We start from the raw sequence: 19,552 nt of genomic DNA on the forward strand, positions 1-19,552 counted from the left end.
CAACATACAGCTTACTTTGTAGAAATTCAGTGAATTAAACTACAGAACCCAAAAGAAATAATGCCAATAAAAAAATGGGTTGTGCACAATATAGAACAAAAATGATTGATAATATTTAGTTTTACATTTTTACATTTATGAGGAAAAATCTTCCTTATTGATGTGACATCTCTCCATAATGGTTGTGACAGATTTGAATTTGGCACTTGTATGACTGTTAAATCAAATATAAATGTTTGAGAACATTAACTGAGTCATTTGATTATTTTTTTTTACAATATTTTAAATACAAGCCTTAAAAAAAACCTTAGAAAGGGTTTCGATATTTTGGTGAAACCATAATTTTTTTCATGGCAAGGTTGACATTTGCATAAAATTGCTCATATAATTTGGGCCCAATCCCAATTCTAGACTGTCGCCTTACCCCTAGCCCTCACTTTGCATGTTTACAAGAAAGGGTAGGGGTGTCCCAATTCTCATTAACTTGAAGGTCTATGGCTAAGAGAAAGGGCTAGATAGCCCTTGAAATTGAGATTTTTGGGACCACACTCGAAACCAAGGGGTAAGAAAATTTCCCAGAATAAACCATCTACAACAGCAGCATGGCTGCACATGGAAGTCAGGAGATGCACAAATTAGTATTTTTTGTCATTATTACAAATTTTTACAAGAAACAAGCATGTTTCAATACATTCATAGCGGCGTTTGTGTTTCACCGACATGCTTTTTAAAAAAAAAAAAAAAAACTGCTAAATTTCACTTTCAATAAACCCTAATAATAACTCCTGTACAGCAGTCCCACAACATTCTGTCACTCAATGACACTTGAATACCCTGTCAGAAAAGTCTAGTGGCTGGGAATTACTTTTTTACAGTGTCTGCTATAATGTTAATGTTGCCTTTGTGTGTTTACATAGATGAATATGGCCACGATGTAAATACTCCGTACAGTTAAAATCTTATTGCCACATTATTTCGTTATGATAACATGATATCGTTGCCTTCAGTGATTTCCTGAAGATAATGAATAATGCAACTGGAAAAACTACAGCAGTCACCAATAATCTCATATAAAACAAGAGATCACGATGACATATGACGTAAATTTTGAAGCCCTTCTCCGTCACACTCTTTTTCAAGTGCCAAGGGGAAGGGGTAGGGGTACAAAAATAGAATTAGCCTTAGTCTTTCATTGCTTGGTCAAAACATTTATAATCATTGTGCATGATGCTTGGAATGACATCTGAACTGGAGAAAAATGGGAGAAGCCCAAGGTCAGGAAACAGACTGTCAGCCTGTTAGTGGACCTTAAACTCAGCTGGAAAACTCAAATCTAAAGTTTCGGGGTGGAGTAAAACTAACGGGAAATCATGCCTATCAGCAATCAAAGCTCAAGGAATGTTTTCATGATGTCACTGTTAGGCATGCGATAAGGAAAGTTATTTTAAGATTATCCAGGGCTATTTTTGTTATCTTCTGCTCTAAAGTTTGCTGAAGAAAAGAGAGTGTGAAACAACAGATGCTTGACAAACGCCGACCAGAACATCATATGATAGCTATCTACAGAATGACCCTTTTCTTTTAATAGCCTACCTTGCAGTAAAACCCATTTTTATAGTCACTTTGATGTGCATTAATATCATAAACGAACCATTGTCTCACAGCTCTCTCTCAAATTCTTTCAATGTAAGAGTAACGTTATCCAAGACAACATAAAAAAAAACAAAACAATTGGACATCCTACACATTCCATGCAGCTAGCTAACACCCAGGTTTATCTCTTCATACAGTGAAAAACAAACAAGTACTGCTCTTAATCTAACTTCAGCTCCAATCATAAACTCTGACCGAGAAGGGAAAAGTGGACTACACTGTGTTCTACCACCAGGAACACACTGTTATCATTTTAAAGATAAACACTGCGATCCCGGAAGTGGATCTACATATTTTGTTCCAGATTTGCATTTGTGTGTGTAAAATGACTACTAGGAGGTTCCCACTCTAATTTGTGAATAAAACAGAAGAATTTAAACAGAGGCTGCCATAATATTTAGTTTTACAACATACAACATAATTATTCAGAGTCAGACATGCATTCCATTATGAAAATGTCACTAGTACAAAACAAATTGACCTGCTTATTGTGACAAAATCTTCTCTCTAAAGTTATTTTATCCTGAGCTAACCAATTACATGAAACTGTGAATGGCTGATTAAAGTATAATTGCTAAATAATTTGATTTGTTTTAATTATAAAATGCATTTAAAAATTTAATAATAATAATAATAATAATAATAATATTATATATATATATATATATATATATATATATATATATATATATATATATATATATATATATATATATATATATATATATATATATATATATATATATATATATATATATATATGTATTTTATTATACAAGTTATTTTTAAAGGAAGCTTTAATTTAATTCTTTTAAATTAGTAATTTGGAATCAACTGCGTCAAATAAGCAAATAAGGGTTAACAGGAACCAGGAGTTCTCTCTGATTCATTTAATTTGTGTAAGGTATACAAACCCGTGTTTACATAGAAACTTTAAACCAATGGTCAATGCCCAAGGAGACTGCAGAACAAACTGGTGCAGCAAGTTTTATGTTCTGTCTTTTTTGTGCCAACATGACATCAACATAACATTTTATAAAATGGTTTTAGAGGTCATATAACAAGGGAACAGTTGGCCTACATAAAGGCACAGCAAAATAATTGGAAATAAGATCGACTGAGGTTAGCACATTAACCACACCTTAGTCTGTATGAACATTTAGTAACTCATATGGGAGTCAATGTTAAATGCTAAAACGTGACACCATAACAGAAGAGTGGGGGATACTGAACATGACATCATTTTTCTCAGAAAACATATTTCTAAAGGTGCTGTAGACTTGAATATTTCACCACATGTCAGTAACAAAGTAATATGTACATACAAATTATGCAAAACATATTATTGTAGAAATTCAGTTATTTGTAATAAAATAATTTCTCAATAGTCTCTGAAATCTCTCAATAGTTAGAAAGCAGCCCTGCCGCCCAGTGTAGACTAATATCTGCTTCAGTCCAACATCTACATTACAAGATGATGAAAATGAAACCAGGGTGGACATTTCAGCAAGACAACGATCCAAAACACAGCCATGTAAAATCTCAACTGGTAATGGTCAAGCTGCTAAAATGGCTTAGCCAATCACCTGACCTGATTACAACAGAAAATAATAACTAAAGATCAGAGTTCATACATAAGACCCACAGAAATGTCAAGACTTGAAGACTGTTGAAGTTTGGAGGAATTCGTTTTTTTTTTTTTTATCACATCCGAGCAATGCATCCAACTCCACTCTCCACACAAGAGGTGTCTTCAAGCTGTCATTACATTTAAAAAGCCTGTATACAAATTATTAAATATATTTCAATAGTTTTCAGTAGTAGTACTCGCTCTTTGTGTCAGTCCATTTTTATAACACATAACTACTTTATTTTTATTTTTTTTATTTGTATGTTAGGGTTTTTACCCAAATTTGGTACACTTTCATGTCAACGGCTCCTTTAAAAATATATTTATCAGGAAAAATCAAGACATGATCAATACTTATCTTACCCAGCGTTAGGCATGGGCCGGTATAAGATTCTGAGACTATGCAGCACCACAGATTCGATACAAGATCAGCAACGAGATGATTCCAAGGTTTCCATAATCCTGGACTAGGCCGTATCCTAAGCAGCTGCAGGGGTGGTCGTGGAGGAGTGGAGAGCATGAGACTGATGCCTGTGATGCTCCGGGGACAGATGAGTCTCGCTGACATCCAGCTAGACTGCAGCTCTGGCCAAGACGTTTGGCCATAGGAGAAATGGTCATGCTCAACTGAGCCTGGTTTTGTCTCTAGCATTTTTTCCCTTCACTTTCGCTAATTGGTGAAGTTTTTTCCTCAACGCTGTCGCCACTGGCTTGCCAGGTTCAGGACCTGTAGAGCTGCGCATCGATGGATTTGCTCTTCAGTGTTTAGACTCTGAGTAGTGAATATTAAACCACACTGAACTGAGCTAAACTGAACTGAACTTAAACACTGAAAACTTGACTCACTGTTTCAATTTACTATGACCTTCTATGTGAAGCTGCTTTGACACAATCTACATTTTAAAAGAGCTATACAAATGAAGGTGAATTAAACTGAAATATAAAAGCAAGTCACTGCACTGTGCATGTCCATAGCATGCTTGGATGTTGGTTTAAATAAAACTAAATAAAATAGTCATAAACATCTAAAACTTGTAAAAAAAAAAAAAAAAACTTACATGTAGGAACGGTATAACAGAAAATGTTAGCAGTTTTAAAACCTTGACTTTTCTAAACCGCGGTAAACCTTGAAACCGGTTATTGTACCATACCTACCCATTGTGTGTGTGTGTGTGTTTGGGTAGGGGTTTGTGTGAGAGAGAGTATAAATGGTTTTAAAAAGATTATTGTAATGACAATTTCAAAATTAATATATTATTTTCTCCTATTTTTGACATTCAGATACTCTTTTACAAGCGACAATGATCAGCTGAACTCAATGTCAAAGCCACCATATCAACATTACCCTGAAGTAGGACAGTAACATGACACCAGTACGCTCTAAGAAAAAGAGGAGGCCTAATTCAATCCCTTGCTGTGCATAAATATATTTAAGAGGGGAGAACAAATGAAAAGCAAAGAATGACTTGTGTTTTTTTTTTTTGCAGAAATAGAGACAAACAAATACCAAAATAGCACAACCTTATTAGGATTATGAATATTACAGGTGACATATAATGAAGTTGAATAATAAGTATTCAGTAGATGAAAATGACATACCATATACCTCAAATATAGTTGTTTCATATATAAATCTTGTTTGAGAAAAAGATCACTAAAAATGGGAATCAGAACAATACACCAACTATAGCATTCTCGGGGTGTGATCATTAATATGCACACCCCAGCAGCATTTGATTGGCCACAACAGATGATACATGATAAGCAATAATAACTGCTTTTACGCTATTGGGTCGGATGGTTCTGTTTGATTAACCATTCCATTCTGTGTCAATCTGGTCCAGTCAACACACACACAAAAAAAAATTTAAATTTCCACTGTGGTGCTGATAACAAAACTCTTTAGAATGCAATACAAATGTGTCATCTTAAAGGTCTATATAAAATAAGACAATAAGTTTACCCAATTTAGGAAATAAAGTCAAGCAATCAGTCAAATTTGCTGAATCAGTGAACGTGGTTACATAATGGTCACGTAATGTGCGTTTTTAGTGGTGTAGTGTGGACGGAGATCTTTTCAGGAATACTAGATGAAACGCCAGTGTGGACGAGGATCGTTTTTGTTCTAAAATGCTATTTTAAAACTTAAACTTATTAGTGTTAATGGGGCCTTATTCATGTCAACCCATACCCATTTGATGCGCTAGAGCTCAACCACTTGCCTTGGCAGATCCGTGATAAAACAAAACGCTATTGGCTGCTTTTTTTAAAGGGGAGGTGCAACACTATGTCCCACTCTCACTTCGTGTTTCAATTCAGATTATGTCAAAGATGCAAAAAAATGCAAATTTCAAAGCACTTCATGGGATGTTTAGGGCTGATTATAAATCGCATACTCTTCACCGTGGCTGATGCCAACCCTGACAAGCACCTCTCAAAAAAATTAGCAACACATCATGATGACGATTGGTCGGGTTGTAGCCCTGATGAGTGTGGACGGGGCCAAGAGCAACGCAGGAGGAGGGAGTGTTTAACAAGTGTCGGTGCGCGTGTTTAACAAGTGTCAAGTCCTGTGGATGAGCTCAAGATGGATACTTTTGTTTGTTACCTTTATGATTAAAGTTGTTGCACATTTGCAGGTTTTCCACCTCTGAATGATCGACTTTTAGCTGCTTGTAGCGAGTCACACACTGAACGCGCCGCAACACGGCGTGCACATGACAGTTAGATGCGCACATTCACATGTTATTTAAAATGAATGTATTCAGATGGCGCTCTGTGGCGCAGCAGAAATATGAACAGTGTCTTGAGTCGTAGCTGAGCGCCACGGACAGCCGTCACTGATAGAAATCTATGTTTAAAATTCTAAAATCCATGGCACTGCGTGGAGCATCACTGAGCGGCGTATCCAGTGTGCGACCCCCTTAAGTTAGCATCGCAGGCATTTCTGGTGTAAACAATACACCCTCAAAGAATTTTGACAAAGAGGAACAATGAAACTCTACTGCCAGCTAGTGTTTCGGGGGTGACTCTTATTTTGAAAACAGGGCAAGTATATAGGCTGGGGTAAGTTACAGCACAAGGCATGGAGAATCTTATCTAATCTCATACACAATAAATACAAAGCCTGATTATTAGCTTATTTGGAATACCTTGTATGTAGGTAGAAAATAATTTAAACATTGTCTCAGTTCATACTATAGCACCTTTAACTGATACTAAGGCATGCTATTAAGACACACACACACACACACACACACACACCAAAAAAAACTTTTCTAACAGATCAACAAAATGGTTTACTAATTGTCTAAAAATACTGACACAAAAGGTATGGTGAATTTGAATGCAAACAGTTAAACTAATTATTTATACTCAAAGGTGATTAATTTGAGTTCTCCTTGAATAAAAATTGCATAAATGTATTTAAGAGGGGAGGACAAATGAAAAGCTTGAATTAGAATTTTAGTGCTTACAAACACAAGTTTTTTTTACAATTGAGAGAACAACAAATTAAATCCTTCAGCAGAACTTAAGCCAATGTCTCATTAAAACACTCCTGCGTGAAATAATCACATAGTGAAATGTTTACATCAGTTCTGAATACACAATTACATCATAGTGAGCTTCGCATTCCAGTATAAGCTTATGAATACACCCAAACAAATCACGTCACAACGATTAACATATTTTAGAAGTACGTAAGGTCCCAAGAACAGTACACACCTATTTTAAATGGCAATCATGTGAACTGGGCCAAACCCAAGGCACAAAGATAGGTCCTACGTGTCCCTTTCGCTGTTTTTTCTAAACCAGACATCAAACAAATGTTAACTTTGAATGCAGCGCAGTTCTCAATTACAGTGAAACAAAAAACACTGAAATAAATTTTCAGAATAAATACACACATGCATAAATATACATACATACATGCATACATACAATGTGACTATTCATATAACAAATGTAATATAATAATTGTGCAAAATAAATATTAATTTATAGGCATAGCATTTATAAAAATTTTAAAGCAAAGGGTTAATTTGTAGATTTATTCGTTCAGTTGTGTGAAAAAAAAATATTATTAATAATTAAATAATTTTGATGCGTCTAATCAACAAATACTTGCCTTATTAGTGATTAATATTATTAATAAAACGGTATAGAATTGTGTGTTATAATATAGGGCTGGGCGATGTGGCCTAAAATCAAAATCTCTTTTTAATTGAATATTTTAACTCAATAACGATTAATGAACGATTATTTGTTAATTTTATTATTTTTTCCCTCAAAGTTCACTGATAAATTATATACAGTAAATATGCTCACATATTACAAGTGAGAGATTTTTTGCATTTTTGCATGAGAGTGCATTACTTTATTTTAAATTAATTGAAGGAAACATACATACACTATCTACTATCTATGATTATTCATTGAATATCAATGTTGAACAACTGAAATTAAAACACACATTGCCTAAAACCAACAGTCATTTTTTTCTTATAAAAAGTGAAAACAAATAACTTGCATTTTTGGAAACAAAATAAATAATTTTCAATGTTTTCGTAAGTAGAAAATATAATTTTCAATGTAAATAATTTTATCGTAATAGAAAATATGCCATCTCAAGGCATATCTGGCGCATCTAAACAGCAACTACAAGTCTCTCCTCCATCTTCAAAAGTCTCCGTTGTATTTATAACACAAACAATGCAGGCACCTCAACGGAAACTGTGAAAGCGCAGCTAGTAAACCATTCAAAATAGGCGCCTCTCAATGCAAGAAGTGCGTTTGGTGTGGTTTGTCCCTTAATCAGCCTTCACAGAGCGGGGTCACGTGACTCCACTCGCGGTAGGGAAAGTAATTGAAAAAATTGATCTGGAAAAATTTGATCGATTGTAGGTCGATTTCAATTACTTTGATTAATCGCCCAGCCCTATTATAATATTTATTATTACTATTATAAGCAGTAGTATACCTATTAATATCACTATTACTACACTGCAAAAAAAAGTTGACAAAAGGCAAAAAAAATTTAAGGACATTTGAGTTATAATAATCATAATAGTCAAGTGAAGTAATTGGGTTGAAAGTTGAGTTAACTCAAAAATGTCCTGTTTTGTTTGTTGCCATAAAATTTTGAGTTGAGTGAACTTTGATTTTATTTTTTACAGTGTAGTATTGATACATTTCAAAGTAATATAACATTTCATCATCATAATTACATATTTTATTAAAAAAATGTTTAATAAGTTATTTGCTCTTATTTTATGCATTGCAAAGTGGTTCATACACACACACACACACACACACACACACACACACACACACACACACACACAATTATAGTGAACAATCGACTATAGCTGTAGCGTCTATATAAAAGTTACATTGGGAAAAAAATAATTAAAAAAAACTTAACAAAAACAGCATCCACAAAACACACACTAGCATTTTTCTTACAGGTGGTGGAAAGTAAAAGCTAAATGTACTTTGTTACACACCATTAGCCCAACCTTGGGTGTCACTTATGGCTGTCAGTTAATGACTAGTAAAGTTTTGTTGTCTTGGGCTGGGTGGAGAGGAATGTGAAAACATTATTATTTGTAATACAGTTAGACTGGTTGTGTAAGGTCTTGTTTAACTGCTATTCAATTTACAAGGTTGGAATGATGACCTATGAGTTTAGAAGACTTCTAAGGGGTAAAAAAAAGAATACATTTAAAAAATAAAAATCACATGAAAAAATGAAAGGATCAACTGATGATGTTAATAGTGAGTCTAGATGTTATAAGTCATACGATAAGGACTTAAAGGGGATTCTGGGACACAAATCTCAGCATAATTACAGTACGAATCATCTTAGACAAAGAAATGAAAGAGAAAAAAAAAAGTACTAATAGAAATAATATGTTTATGGCTGTTTGTAAATGCACTTCACAAAACATACAAATACAAGGCAAGCTAAACAAACACCTTAAGACAACAAACATAATCAATATTTGTCCAAACATGCCTCATTCACCATACACAAAATACCAATAACCAAACCAAAAAAAAAAAAGGTTCTATTACTTCCCTTTGTCTCTCACAAAGGCCAGAACAGGAAGTCTACTGGACAGTTCAGCCAGCCACCCTAATATGCAAATAAAGGGAAATTGACATGCCTTCTCTTTTTGAATATGGGCCTACGTTTCCAAATAGACTGACAAACTTATAGGTGAGCTCCTTATAGCAGCTCAAAAGTTAAAATATCTATAAAATGTTTTTAACTAACTAAAGTAAACCATTAAAGTCCTGACTGTTTGTCAAATTCCTCTAAAGCAGTCAAGTAGACTTGTGTTTGTTTGGACAGCAGATCAAAGAACGCTACAATATAATTATGAAAAAAAAGAGCATTGCGCTGCATTATAACTGTAGCTACATTATATGAATAAACTATGGAGGCAACTATGTGCAGAAAAAAATTATAATATATTCATAACTGCTAATTCAACATAAATAAATAGCCCACATAAAAAGCCTATTGAGGTAAAGCTGGTTTTAAATATACGCACATTCAGACTTTCTCCTAAATAATATTACTTCAGTAAAGTGTTCTGAGCGAATTTTAAATAGTGAAATCATAAATTGAGGTAAAGTTGTTTTTATATTTGTACATTTGTTCATTTTGGTACAATGACAACTTGTGACAGGTTTCCTTAAACATTGGCTTTGGAATCCCATGTAAGAATGACTTCAACACAGTATTAGAATGATGTAATTGACTGTGAACAACATTGTACTTTGATAATCATTGGCTGCTAATATGATTTGCCTATTTAGAGTTAGCACAGAATACTTTTCTGAAGCTCTATTATTAAGGAGAAAGTCTAAATGTGCGAATATAAAACAAAATTTACCTCAATATATAGCCTTTATATGCAGTTCATCAAATCACAGAAGTCCAAAAAATAAATAAATTAAAACATGTAAATTATGATATAATTTTAACAAATACTTAAAATGACTAACTAATAAAATTACTGAAGTTACAGCTACATTTGTAAATATATGAAGTCCCCATTTGAGATTCTTTTGTCTCTGACAATGTTGACTTAATGCGGAGTAGGAAATTGTAAAACACTGGGAAAAACATTTTAGAAAAAAAGTAAACAAACAAAGAGCCTGCACCCAAAGCCTGAAGAGATTGAAGAACTAAAATAAAAAAAAAAGGTTTTATTGATTATTTTTCCTTAATAGTAATATGAATAGGCTACGAATAATAATAATAATTATTATTATTATTAATATTATTAATATTATTATTATTATGCATTGTTAAAAGGGCGGAGTATTTAAACTTTCCATCACTAGCTATGATTAACTCCTCGGTAGTTTATTAATTTAACTTTTGAGTCAGTGGGATATTTTATGACACACAATCTCAAACCTACATTATTTCCCTACAAGACAGAATAGTACATTATTTCCCTACAAGACAGAATATTACTCACTCGGTTTTCTTGCGTGATCTGTTGGCGTGGAGGTCCACTAAATTGATGACAGCCTGCCCCAAAAACTTGTCTAGCCCCACCAGGGCTCGGTGCATGGCGATGATGTACAGCGTGCATCGCTCTACGTTATCCTGATGGACCAGCGGCAAATCGAACGTCGCTTCCTCCTTCCATTCCGGCGAGACGCATTTCTCCGCTACCGAGGTGGAAAACTTGTCCTTGCCCACCTGCATGATGGCATAGGCGTCGTTCGTTCCATTTTTGCCCTTGATACGTAGGTTTCGTGCTTTGAGCACGGTTACCTGAACGCTGGTGGGATACCACTGCTGGTCGCCCAAAGACATGTTTAAGAACAAGTTCAAACGGGACTAAAAGATGCTCTTTGAAAGTACGTCCCTGCTTGATGTTTGCCGTGTGTCCGGCGTCGCTCAAGCTTCTGTGCGTAACTGTTCCGTTTGGGAGATCTCACAAGTCCCGCCCTTTACGCATGACGCACAGTGTGTACACAGCGCTCAGGTGATGCAGGTATCACACAATTCTTCAAGTTAAGCTATTGCAGATGAGTTTAGGATGGTTTATTTTAGAATTCCGGGTTAATGCTACTTTAAACAACGTCTCTGTACCGCTTTTACTCTTTGGCCCCAATTTCACTACTATTTTAAGCTCAAAAAGTGAACAGTAAACGATGGTTGATAGAATATATCTACGAGTTCAACAGAAAACCAATCAGACACTACCTAAGCATTCATGAACTATTCTTGCACGACAAAATGTCTTAAAATCTCAGTAGGGTTTACCTTTATGGATTAAAAAAATGTTCACAGAATATAACAGCTACCTCATGTGTGACTCCTATTTACTTCTTCGGTTCAAATTATTCACTATAATGAATCAGTATATTTAGCAGGATGAAAACAGAACAAGGGAGCGTGAGTAATTATTATGAAGCCGATTAGTCATCATCCCTCAGATCAGTCTCTACTCCGGGCAGGCTATAAACCTGCAGTGCTCTAGAGAAACAGTATCCTTAGTAGTTTACAAGCGTGATGTTCATTCCTTTGTCCTGCGTGACAGAGTTTGTAACGCCCAGTCACTACAATACAGCACGCTGATAGGATAACACATGCGTCAATCAAATAAAAACTAACTTTTGATTGGATTTAACTCTTGTGAAGGATGTGAATTTGCATTTTACTTGGAAACAGAGGTTACGTAATTATCAGACGCAAATCGTTGGGCTGGGATTTTTTTTTTCATTCAGATTAGATTTAACAGGCCCGTACTGCCAGTCTGGTTTAATGTGTGGTTCTTTTTTCTCAAAACTTCTTCGCCTCATTTTCGATTTAATTATGAAATTTAAAAAACTGCATCTTAGTGACATTTTAAGCACTATTTTTAGCTGAATTGGCTTGTCGGATGGTGGTCATTATAACCACACTTTTGATGTACCAAATTTTTCCTAAAGATTTAGACTAAAGAAATGTGAAAAACGACTTATTTTTAAAATACAAATGTATTACATCATATATCATTAGAAAAAAAAATAGGAATCTGTTAAAGTTTTACATTAAAAACTTTAGTGTCGTTATTAGGCAAATGACAAACTGGCCAGCACATTTAACTTTCCTCAGCCCGAATTTGGCCATTTCAATAAAAAAATACAATTAAAAATACAATTAAAATATTTAGAATAAAAGTTACTGGTAAAATGTTTTTTTTTTTTTTTTCCTTTTTTCATTTAAAAACAATACAGTAGCGAAAGATGTCTTCTCTTATGTCAGTTTGTGTGTTCACTTGCACAGGTGGATATTGGACTCTGGATGTTAGCATAGGGCAAAACTGATTAGCTGAAGTCACACCGAAGCAACCAACAGAGAATTTGGTTTGCTCTTAAAGCCTTTTTTGTTGGGTTATTTTCACTATGTCTGATGGTATAGCAGGGTTGTGCTAATTATGGGACAAATTCTGGACCTTTGTCAGTGAGGGGTGGGATTTCCGATCCACCCAACCCCCCCTGGCTACGGGCCTGTATAGCACAATTTAGAATCAAAGTGAAAATGATTTCGAGTTTTCCCAAACCTTTATTTTGCATGATGTCATTCATAAGGCACAATCTTAACATCTATAGCAAATATATTACTGAAATTGGTACAAAAAATGTTGCTATCATTTTCATATGATGTGAGTGACAAAAATATAAATATTCATGTTGCTATTGAAATCTCCCTTTTAAATGTAGAGATTACAATCAAAACACTGAGGAAAACACTGAATTAATAATACTGACCCTCAGACACTTTAGGTCTACCCAGAGAAAAATACGATTGTTCATGCAAATATCACAATGTCACATGAAACCATTATGCACAAATAAGACATTTAAAATGTAAATTCCTTAAAGAAAAAAAGGAAAACAAAACACTTTGTACATAAACATGGCACACTTTGAGCAGACCACAATGTTTTCGTGTTTGTGTTTTGTTTGCTTTTTCAAAAGACATTTTGCACCAATAACTACTTATTTAAACCAAAATTAAATAACACATGAAATGTTCAATGACATGATAGTGATCAGAGTACAGTTGAAGTCAGAATTATTAGCCCCCCTGTTTATTTATTTTTTTCCCAATTTCTGTTTAAAGGAGATACGATTTTTTCTACACATTTCTAAATATAATAGTTTTAGTAACTCATTTCTAATAACTGATTTATTTTATCTTTGCCATGATGACAGTAAACAATATTTTACTAGATATTTTTCAAGACACTTCTATACAGCTTAAAGTGACATTTAAAGGCTTAACTAGGTTAACTAGTATAAGGTTAGGGTAATTAGGCAAGTCATTGTATAATGATGGTAAAAACCATTTTATTCTAGCCGAAATAAAACAAATAAGACTTTCTCCAGAAGAAAAGCAATTATCAGACATACTGTGAAAATGTCCTTGCTCTGTTAAACATCACTTGGGAAATATATAAAAAAAAAATTCAAAGAGTGGCTAATAATTCTGACATCAACTGTATATCAGCCTTCATAATCAATATTTTAACCTACATAGTCATCGTGGCTTTAAATGATTTGTGATTATGGGAAAAGGGATATATGGTTCAGTATGTGTGTGCGTGTGATTTGTTTTTTTAATACAAGTTTGACAATGATGAGGACAATGATTTCCTGCTTGAAGGGGTCAATGGGAAACTACACAATATAGAAAATTCTCATCTTTAACTGTCTGTGAGCTTCTTTGGCACATAAATATCCCTGAACACAATTTAAAGTAAGCTGAAGACAGACACTATGTTTCACTTGTGACTTTGCCATGATGTGACAGAAGTCTAAAAATAATGGCACTATATTCAGTATATTTTAGCTTGTGGGCTTTGGGGGAGAAAAAGAAGAAGAAGTAGTAGAAGAAGAAGAAAAAGATTGGAATTCACCCTTTGGCTTCTGGCTGTGATTATCCATTATTTGCTTTCATATTAAGAAGGTATTTGGACACTTCAGGGTTAGGATATACACACAGTCAAGCCTGAAATAATTTTTGTTCCAATATATTTATAAGATGAGAAACATATGAAGAGTTTAGATTCACAAACTTTTAAATGCCATTTGATATTTTCTTTTAAAAGACTCTAGAGTGTAGGCTCAGTAATTTTACTTTTGTATTGATGAATAAGTTCTTTTCATTGGCTTTAATGTGAAATAACTAAAGACAAATGTAGAAGGCTGAGAAAGATGCTCATTTTAAAAGATATTTTTCAGACGGCAAAGGCTTGTGCATCTGAACTCTTCAAATACTGTTGAAGTCAGAATTATTAGCCCCACTTCATTTATTTTTTCTTTATTAAATATAAATATAAATATAAATGATGTTTAACAGAGCAAAGAAATTTTCACATTATGTCTGATAATATTTTTTCTTCTGGAGAAATTCTTATTTGTTTTATTTCAGCTAAAATAAAAACTGTTTTAAATTTTTTAATAATCTTTTTAAGGTAAAAATTATTAGCCTCTTAAAGCTATGTCTTTTTTTCAATAGTCTACAGAACAAGCCATCATTATACAATAACTTGCCTAATTACCCTATCCTGCCTAGTTAACCTATGTAAGCTTTTGAATGTCACTTTAGGCTGTACAGAAGCATCTTGAAAAATATCTACTAAAATATTATTTACTGTCATCATGGCAAAGATAAAATTAATTAGTTATTAGAGATGAGTTATTAAAACTATTATGATTAGAAATGTGTTGAAAAAAAATCTTCTCTTCATTAAACAGAAATTGGGGGAAAATAAACAGGGGGGCTAATAATTCTGATTTTATCTGTATATTTTCTTTCCACTATGATGTCTTTTGTATGTCATCTTATTATCTTTTGAGAGAAAATTTCTGGTAAAAAAAAAAAAAAAAAAACTTGCTTGTTGAATAAAAATAAGTTTAAGTCTTAAGAATTTGTTTTAATTTATGATTTTTTTTTCATATCCTTGTTATCCAACTACAGATGTCTACTTAAATTTTGCTAACTATTTTTGGGATGATCAATGCTTAGTAATGAACCTGTTATATGTAGTGTGGATAATCCAAAAAGAAGAAGTTGGAGTTTGAGGTCCAGCTTGAATATGTTAGTGTGCATTTAAAGTCAAAAACGTTGATAAAACTGATTAGGCTTCCAATCCTGTGTAAAATACTGATATTATGACATTGCATAATGACAATAGCAATTACATTAAAATATTAATACTGATATGTATAATATAAATACTTATCATTTATAAGAATACGTCAAATGCTTTATCCATTACCTGAACCAAGTGCTTAAAAAAGTCCATGTTACTTACACATGGCACTACAACTAATCATGTATGGACAAACACTTGCCCTTCCTTATCAATCCCTTAATACTCTGGGGTGACATCTAAACGAGCTGTCACTTCGTTGATATCATTCGTCCATCCACAGCATTCATTTTCAGTGCATTTGATATATGACGGAAATGGCCCAACAGAGGGCAGTATGAAGCAACTTTTCCAATGGTTCGAATACTCTACAAAGAGTTGAAATAACACTGTAATGGTGGAACAATACATACATAACACATAATCTACATTCTTACAGACACGTAAATGAAATTGTGTGTATAAAACAAATGCATAAAACAGATGAAGACACAAAGGGACTGAAGAAGAAAAACTGAACAGGAAAAATCAAGCAGATGATAGACCATCCTGATCAATCTGCATTGTCAATAACAGCTGAACTTCAGGTCCAAATCCCTTGGCATATTCAGTATTAAACGATTAATTTCGTTCAAACAGTCTGTTATAGTAAGTGGTATTACAAGCTAAAAAAAGCACATAAAAATAATTTTGCATATTTCGCCACATCAACTCCTCCAGCAATTTCTTTTTTAGAGGAGTCAAATTTTGCATACTCACACCCACTCTCTTTCTTTGTATAAAACAACCATACATACTTTTCTTTATTATATGCTTAGCATAGACTTAGTATGTTGGACTGTTCAAACACCTCAAACAACTTGCAAATAGGTGGTTTATATAAAGAGCCAAAGAGTTATCTTCCCTGTTAAAACATAATAATAATAATAAACCAGCCTATGCTGCAGTGTTGTGGTAAACTCTCAGTTTTAAGATGAAGACCCCAAAGAAGAGTCTTGGATGGAGTAAACACAATTTCCTTTAAAATGAATGAACCCTTGATTTGTCCCCATCCAGAGACATAATAGACTAAAGCTTATCTGCAGTCATATAGTACACATGTCCATGCTCCTGAACACCAAGACCCTGGGAAAAAAAGAAAAGAAAAAGAAAAAAAAAAGGGCGTAGAGTATCACAACACTGTTAATCTGGTTTGCTGGTCATTGTCTGGCCAAGTTAGTGTTTAGCTGCATGGATAATTGTCCAAAAATCTTTTTAAAACCAGTCAGTAGACCAGCTAAAACCAGCAAACTGCCTTAGACTGGTTTAAGGTGTTTTTTATCAGCAGGGTTGTGAAGAAATAACTAATTCTTTGGCTTGTAGCATACAGGTCACCTTCAGAAAACTTTCAAAGTCTGTTAACTCTACCTGAAACTTTGCTATACAGTCGTCTCGCTCTTCCATACCCTGCTCTTCATACCCACCGAACCTTGTGATTGGTCAGTTCCACTAGTGTCCAGTTCCACCACAGATCCCTTTAGTGTTCCATTTGGTGCTGAAACTGTCGACAATGAGGCTGTCGCAGTAACATTTGATGTCATGTTAAGAGGAAACGAGCTCCGCTTTGACTCTCTCTCAGCTGCAGCAGCCAGTTTAAGATTGTCTTTGCTAGCACTGCGGCACTGAGCATTTTGCTGCATAGCAGCCCTACGTGCCACTGAAGGCAACAGTGGAAAAGGTTTTCTACTTCCGCTGCTACCTCCATCACTACCTTCCGAAGGGCTTGTCGCCAGTCCTTCCCCTCTGTGCCGCCCATTGGTCAGAAGGCCATTCTGGCCCTCTGAATGGCTATTCCGTAGACTTCCATTCTCGCTGGAAGCATGTTTGTGTAGATGGTAAATATTTGAGTGGTCTGTCCCAGAAGGTCCCAGAGCACCCATGCTACCACCTCCACCTGTTCTGAGAGCTTTGAGGCGGTAGTGACCTCTGGCGTCTCCTCTGTGATGGTACTGGGTATTTCCACCCTTGGTTCTACTACAAGCTTTCCTCCTTTGAGGCTGCTGGACGGGCAGTAGACTAGGCAGCAGATTGTTGGCCGGCTTATTGTTCTCTGTGCTTGTGCTTGTATTGGTATTAGTTCCTGTCGGTGCCCGAGTAGCATTATTTGCATTATCTTGGGACACTTGGAGGAGGTTAGTAAGCTTGCAAGGTGCAACAGTGATGCTCGCTGTTCCACTCTGAGTAGAAGATGACCTGGCAGAAGAAGAGTATTGGTTTGGGTCCGTAGGTGGATGGCATGCTACAAAAAGCTGGGAGCCCCTTTCTGAGGCACTCTGAACACCCACTGTGACAGTGCAGGGGTGGGAGTAGGCTGGCATAGGTTGAGAGCGACGGTAGCCTGGACAACACCCTAGCCAAGCTGCCTGGACATCCAAACGCTTGAAACAGTGATGGAGCACTAAGAAGATGCCTAAACCAGTAGCTGTTCCTCCATATAGGCAACTGAAGAGTTTCCGCTCTCTATCCACATTCCAAACAGCCATAGCGCCACAGCACCACAGCCCAACAAACACAAACTGGGTTGCCACCAGCACCAAACACTGGACCTTCAATGAGTACTGGTCCTCCACTGTTGTCCCAGCATGCACTGGGCCGACCCCAGAGTCCGTGGAAAGAAGACTGGTGCTGCCGCTGAGTGCCGGTTGACTCTCTGGCAAATTTGAAGGGTCGGCCGCAGAGCATTGAGGATCTTTAGACTCCTGGAAGTTTCGGTGCCTCAGGCAGAAAACAGTGCACAGGAAGTAGATCCAGGTCACAAGGATTATCAATCCAGCTGGAATGTAGAAAGCTCCGAAACTGGGTTGCCATACCAACCAGCAGCTGTCGAAAGGTCAAGAGCAATGAAAAAGGTCAGAGAGGGCAGGGCAGTAATTAGTCAAATAGCCGAAACACAAAGAAAGCTCTGTACAAAATAGACACTTTTTAAAGAGCCTGTAAAGAAGCAGTCCAGCATGTGCAGTAAATCTGCTACAAGTATCAGACAGTGAAAGAACAGAAGCTAATAAAAACTGAAAGTATGACTTCAGACAATTTATTTCTATATTAAGTGTCACCAGTCTCTCTGTAGGACTGTAATGTTATAAAAAAAACACCATGTGACAAAATTTGACAAAATATTACTTATTTGCTGTACAGGCTCATAATTGTAACACTAAATTCAAACTATTTTAATTACAGAGCTGATACTGATAGAGTACATATACAGTACTGATTACAGTTATTTTGCAGTAAAATGTCTTTCAGCTATACAAATAATGCATGCCAAAATATGTACGGTAATAGCAAATTTTATTTAAAAAATATTATAAATGACAAATTTAAGAATATGAGGAAAAGAGATTAGATAGACATAGAACAAGTATAATACATTTCTGTCTGGTTCTTGAATTTGATTGGCTTTTAGCCGTGCGATATTCTGTAAATAACAGGACTCGTACAGCCTCTTAAGCGTTCTCCCTTGTGTATTACTCTGCCCAAGTACAGCGATAAACAGAAGACACTCTACAGTTTGACAAATATTGCTGGTGTTGGACAATATAATGTACTTTTGAGGCTTTTTTAGTTGAGAATGAAGTTGTTTAGATTGCAACTATGCAGTTTATTTATAGTGCCTATTTTAAAATATTAATAATTTTAGAGATTCAGTGCATCGGTCACCATCAGCCTGAGCAGACCAAAGAAAGTGACGGCTAATGTCCCGCCACAAGATGGTGACAGAGACTGCATAATAAGTCCTTAGAGGAAGAAAAACAGCGTTTTCTCAACGTAAGTTTCAAACTACAGCTGAACAACTCATTATAGGTCAGGTAAGTGATATTCTGAGTCGATCTCTCTCTTTTGTATTTTGTAGTGCTGTATTTATACCACAGAAACTGGTAGTGTTTGCTTTGCTTTTGCTTTTTCAGGGTTAATTATTGTCATATCCTGATTGCAATAGAGAAATACTGTGAGATCTCTGTAGATTAATGGCATTTCATGCCGTTTAGCCTTATAATCTTAAAATGTCAGAAAAAATGACCTGTTTTGTCATCACTTTAGACATTAAGCTAGAGAA

General features: G+C 35.1%; 2 protein-coding genes across 3 annotated transcripts in view; both read right to left on the reverse strand.

Moving 5' to 3' along the window:
• rab11fip1a (RAB11 family interacting protein 1 (class I) a) overlaps positions 1 to 11,351 on the reverse strand; it is a 33,472-nt gene extending 22,121 nt beyond the window's left edge. The window contains exon 1 of one of the 2 annotated variants that reach the window (XR_008838196.1): positions 10,783 to 11,351. Coding sequence is in view for 1 of the 2 variants with exons in the window: in XM_056463152.1 (XP_056319127.1) it covers positions 10,783 to 11,126 (344 nt within the window). In the remaining variant the exon portion in view is untranslated. The remainder of the gene's footprint in view (positions 1 to 10,782) is intronic. The other variant, XM_056463152.1, reaches the window with a different exon arrangement.
• Positions 11,352 to 12,843: 1,492 nt separating this feature from the next.
• Positions 12,844 to 19,552, reverse strand: part of adgra2 (adhesion G protein-coupled receptor A2) — a 138,501-nt gene continuing 131,792 nt past the window's right edge. Inside the window, exon 19 of the mRNA XM_056463153.1 lies at positions 12,844 to 18,318. Within this exon, the coding sequence (XP_056319128.1) occupies positions 16,878 to 18,318 (1,441 nt within the window). The 3' untranslated portion in view covers positions 12,844 to 16,877. The remainder of the gene's footprint in view (positions 18,319 to 19,552) is intronic.

This window comes from Danio aesculapii, chromosome 8 (assembly GCF_903798145.1).
Source record: "Danio aesculapii chromosome 8, fDanAes4.1, whole genome shotgun sequence".
Lineage (NCBI taxonomy): Eukaryota > Metazoa > Chordata > Actinopteri > Cypriniformes > Danionidae > Danio > Danio aesculapii.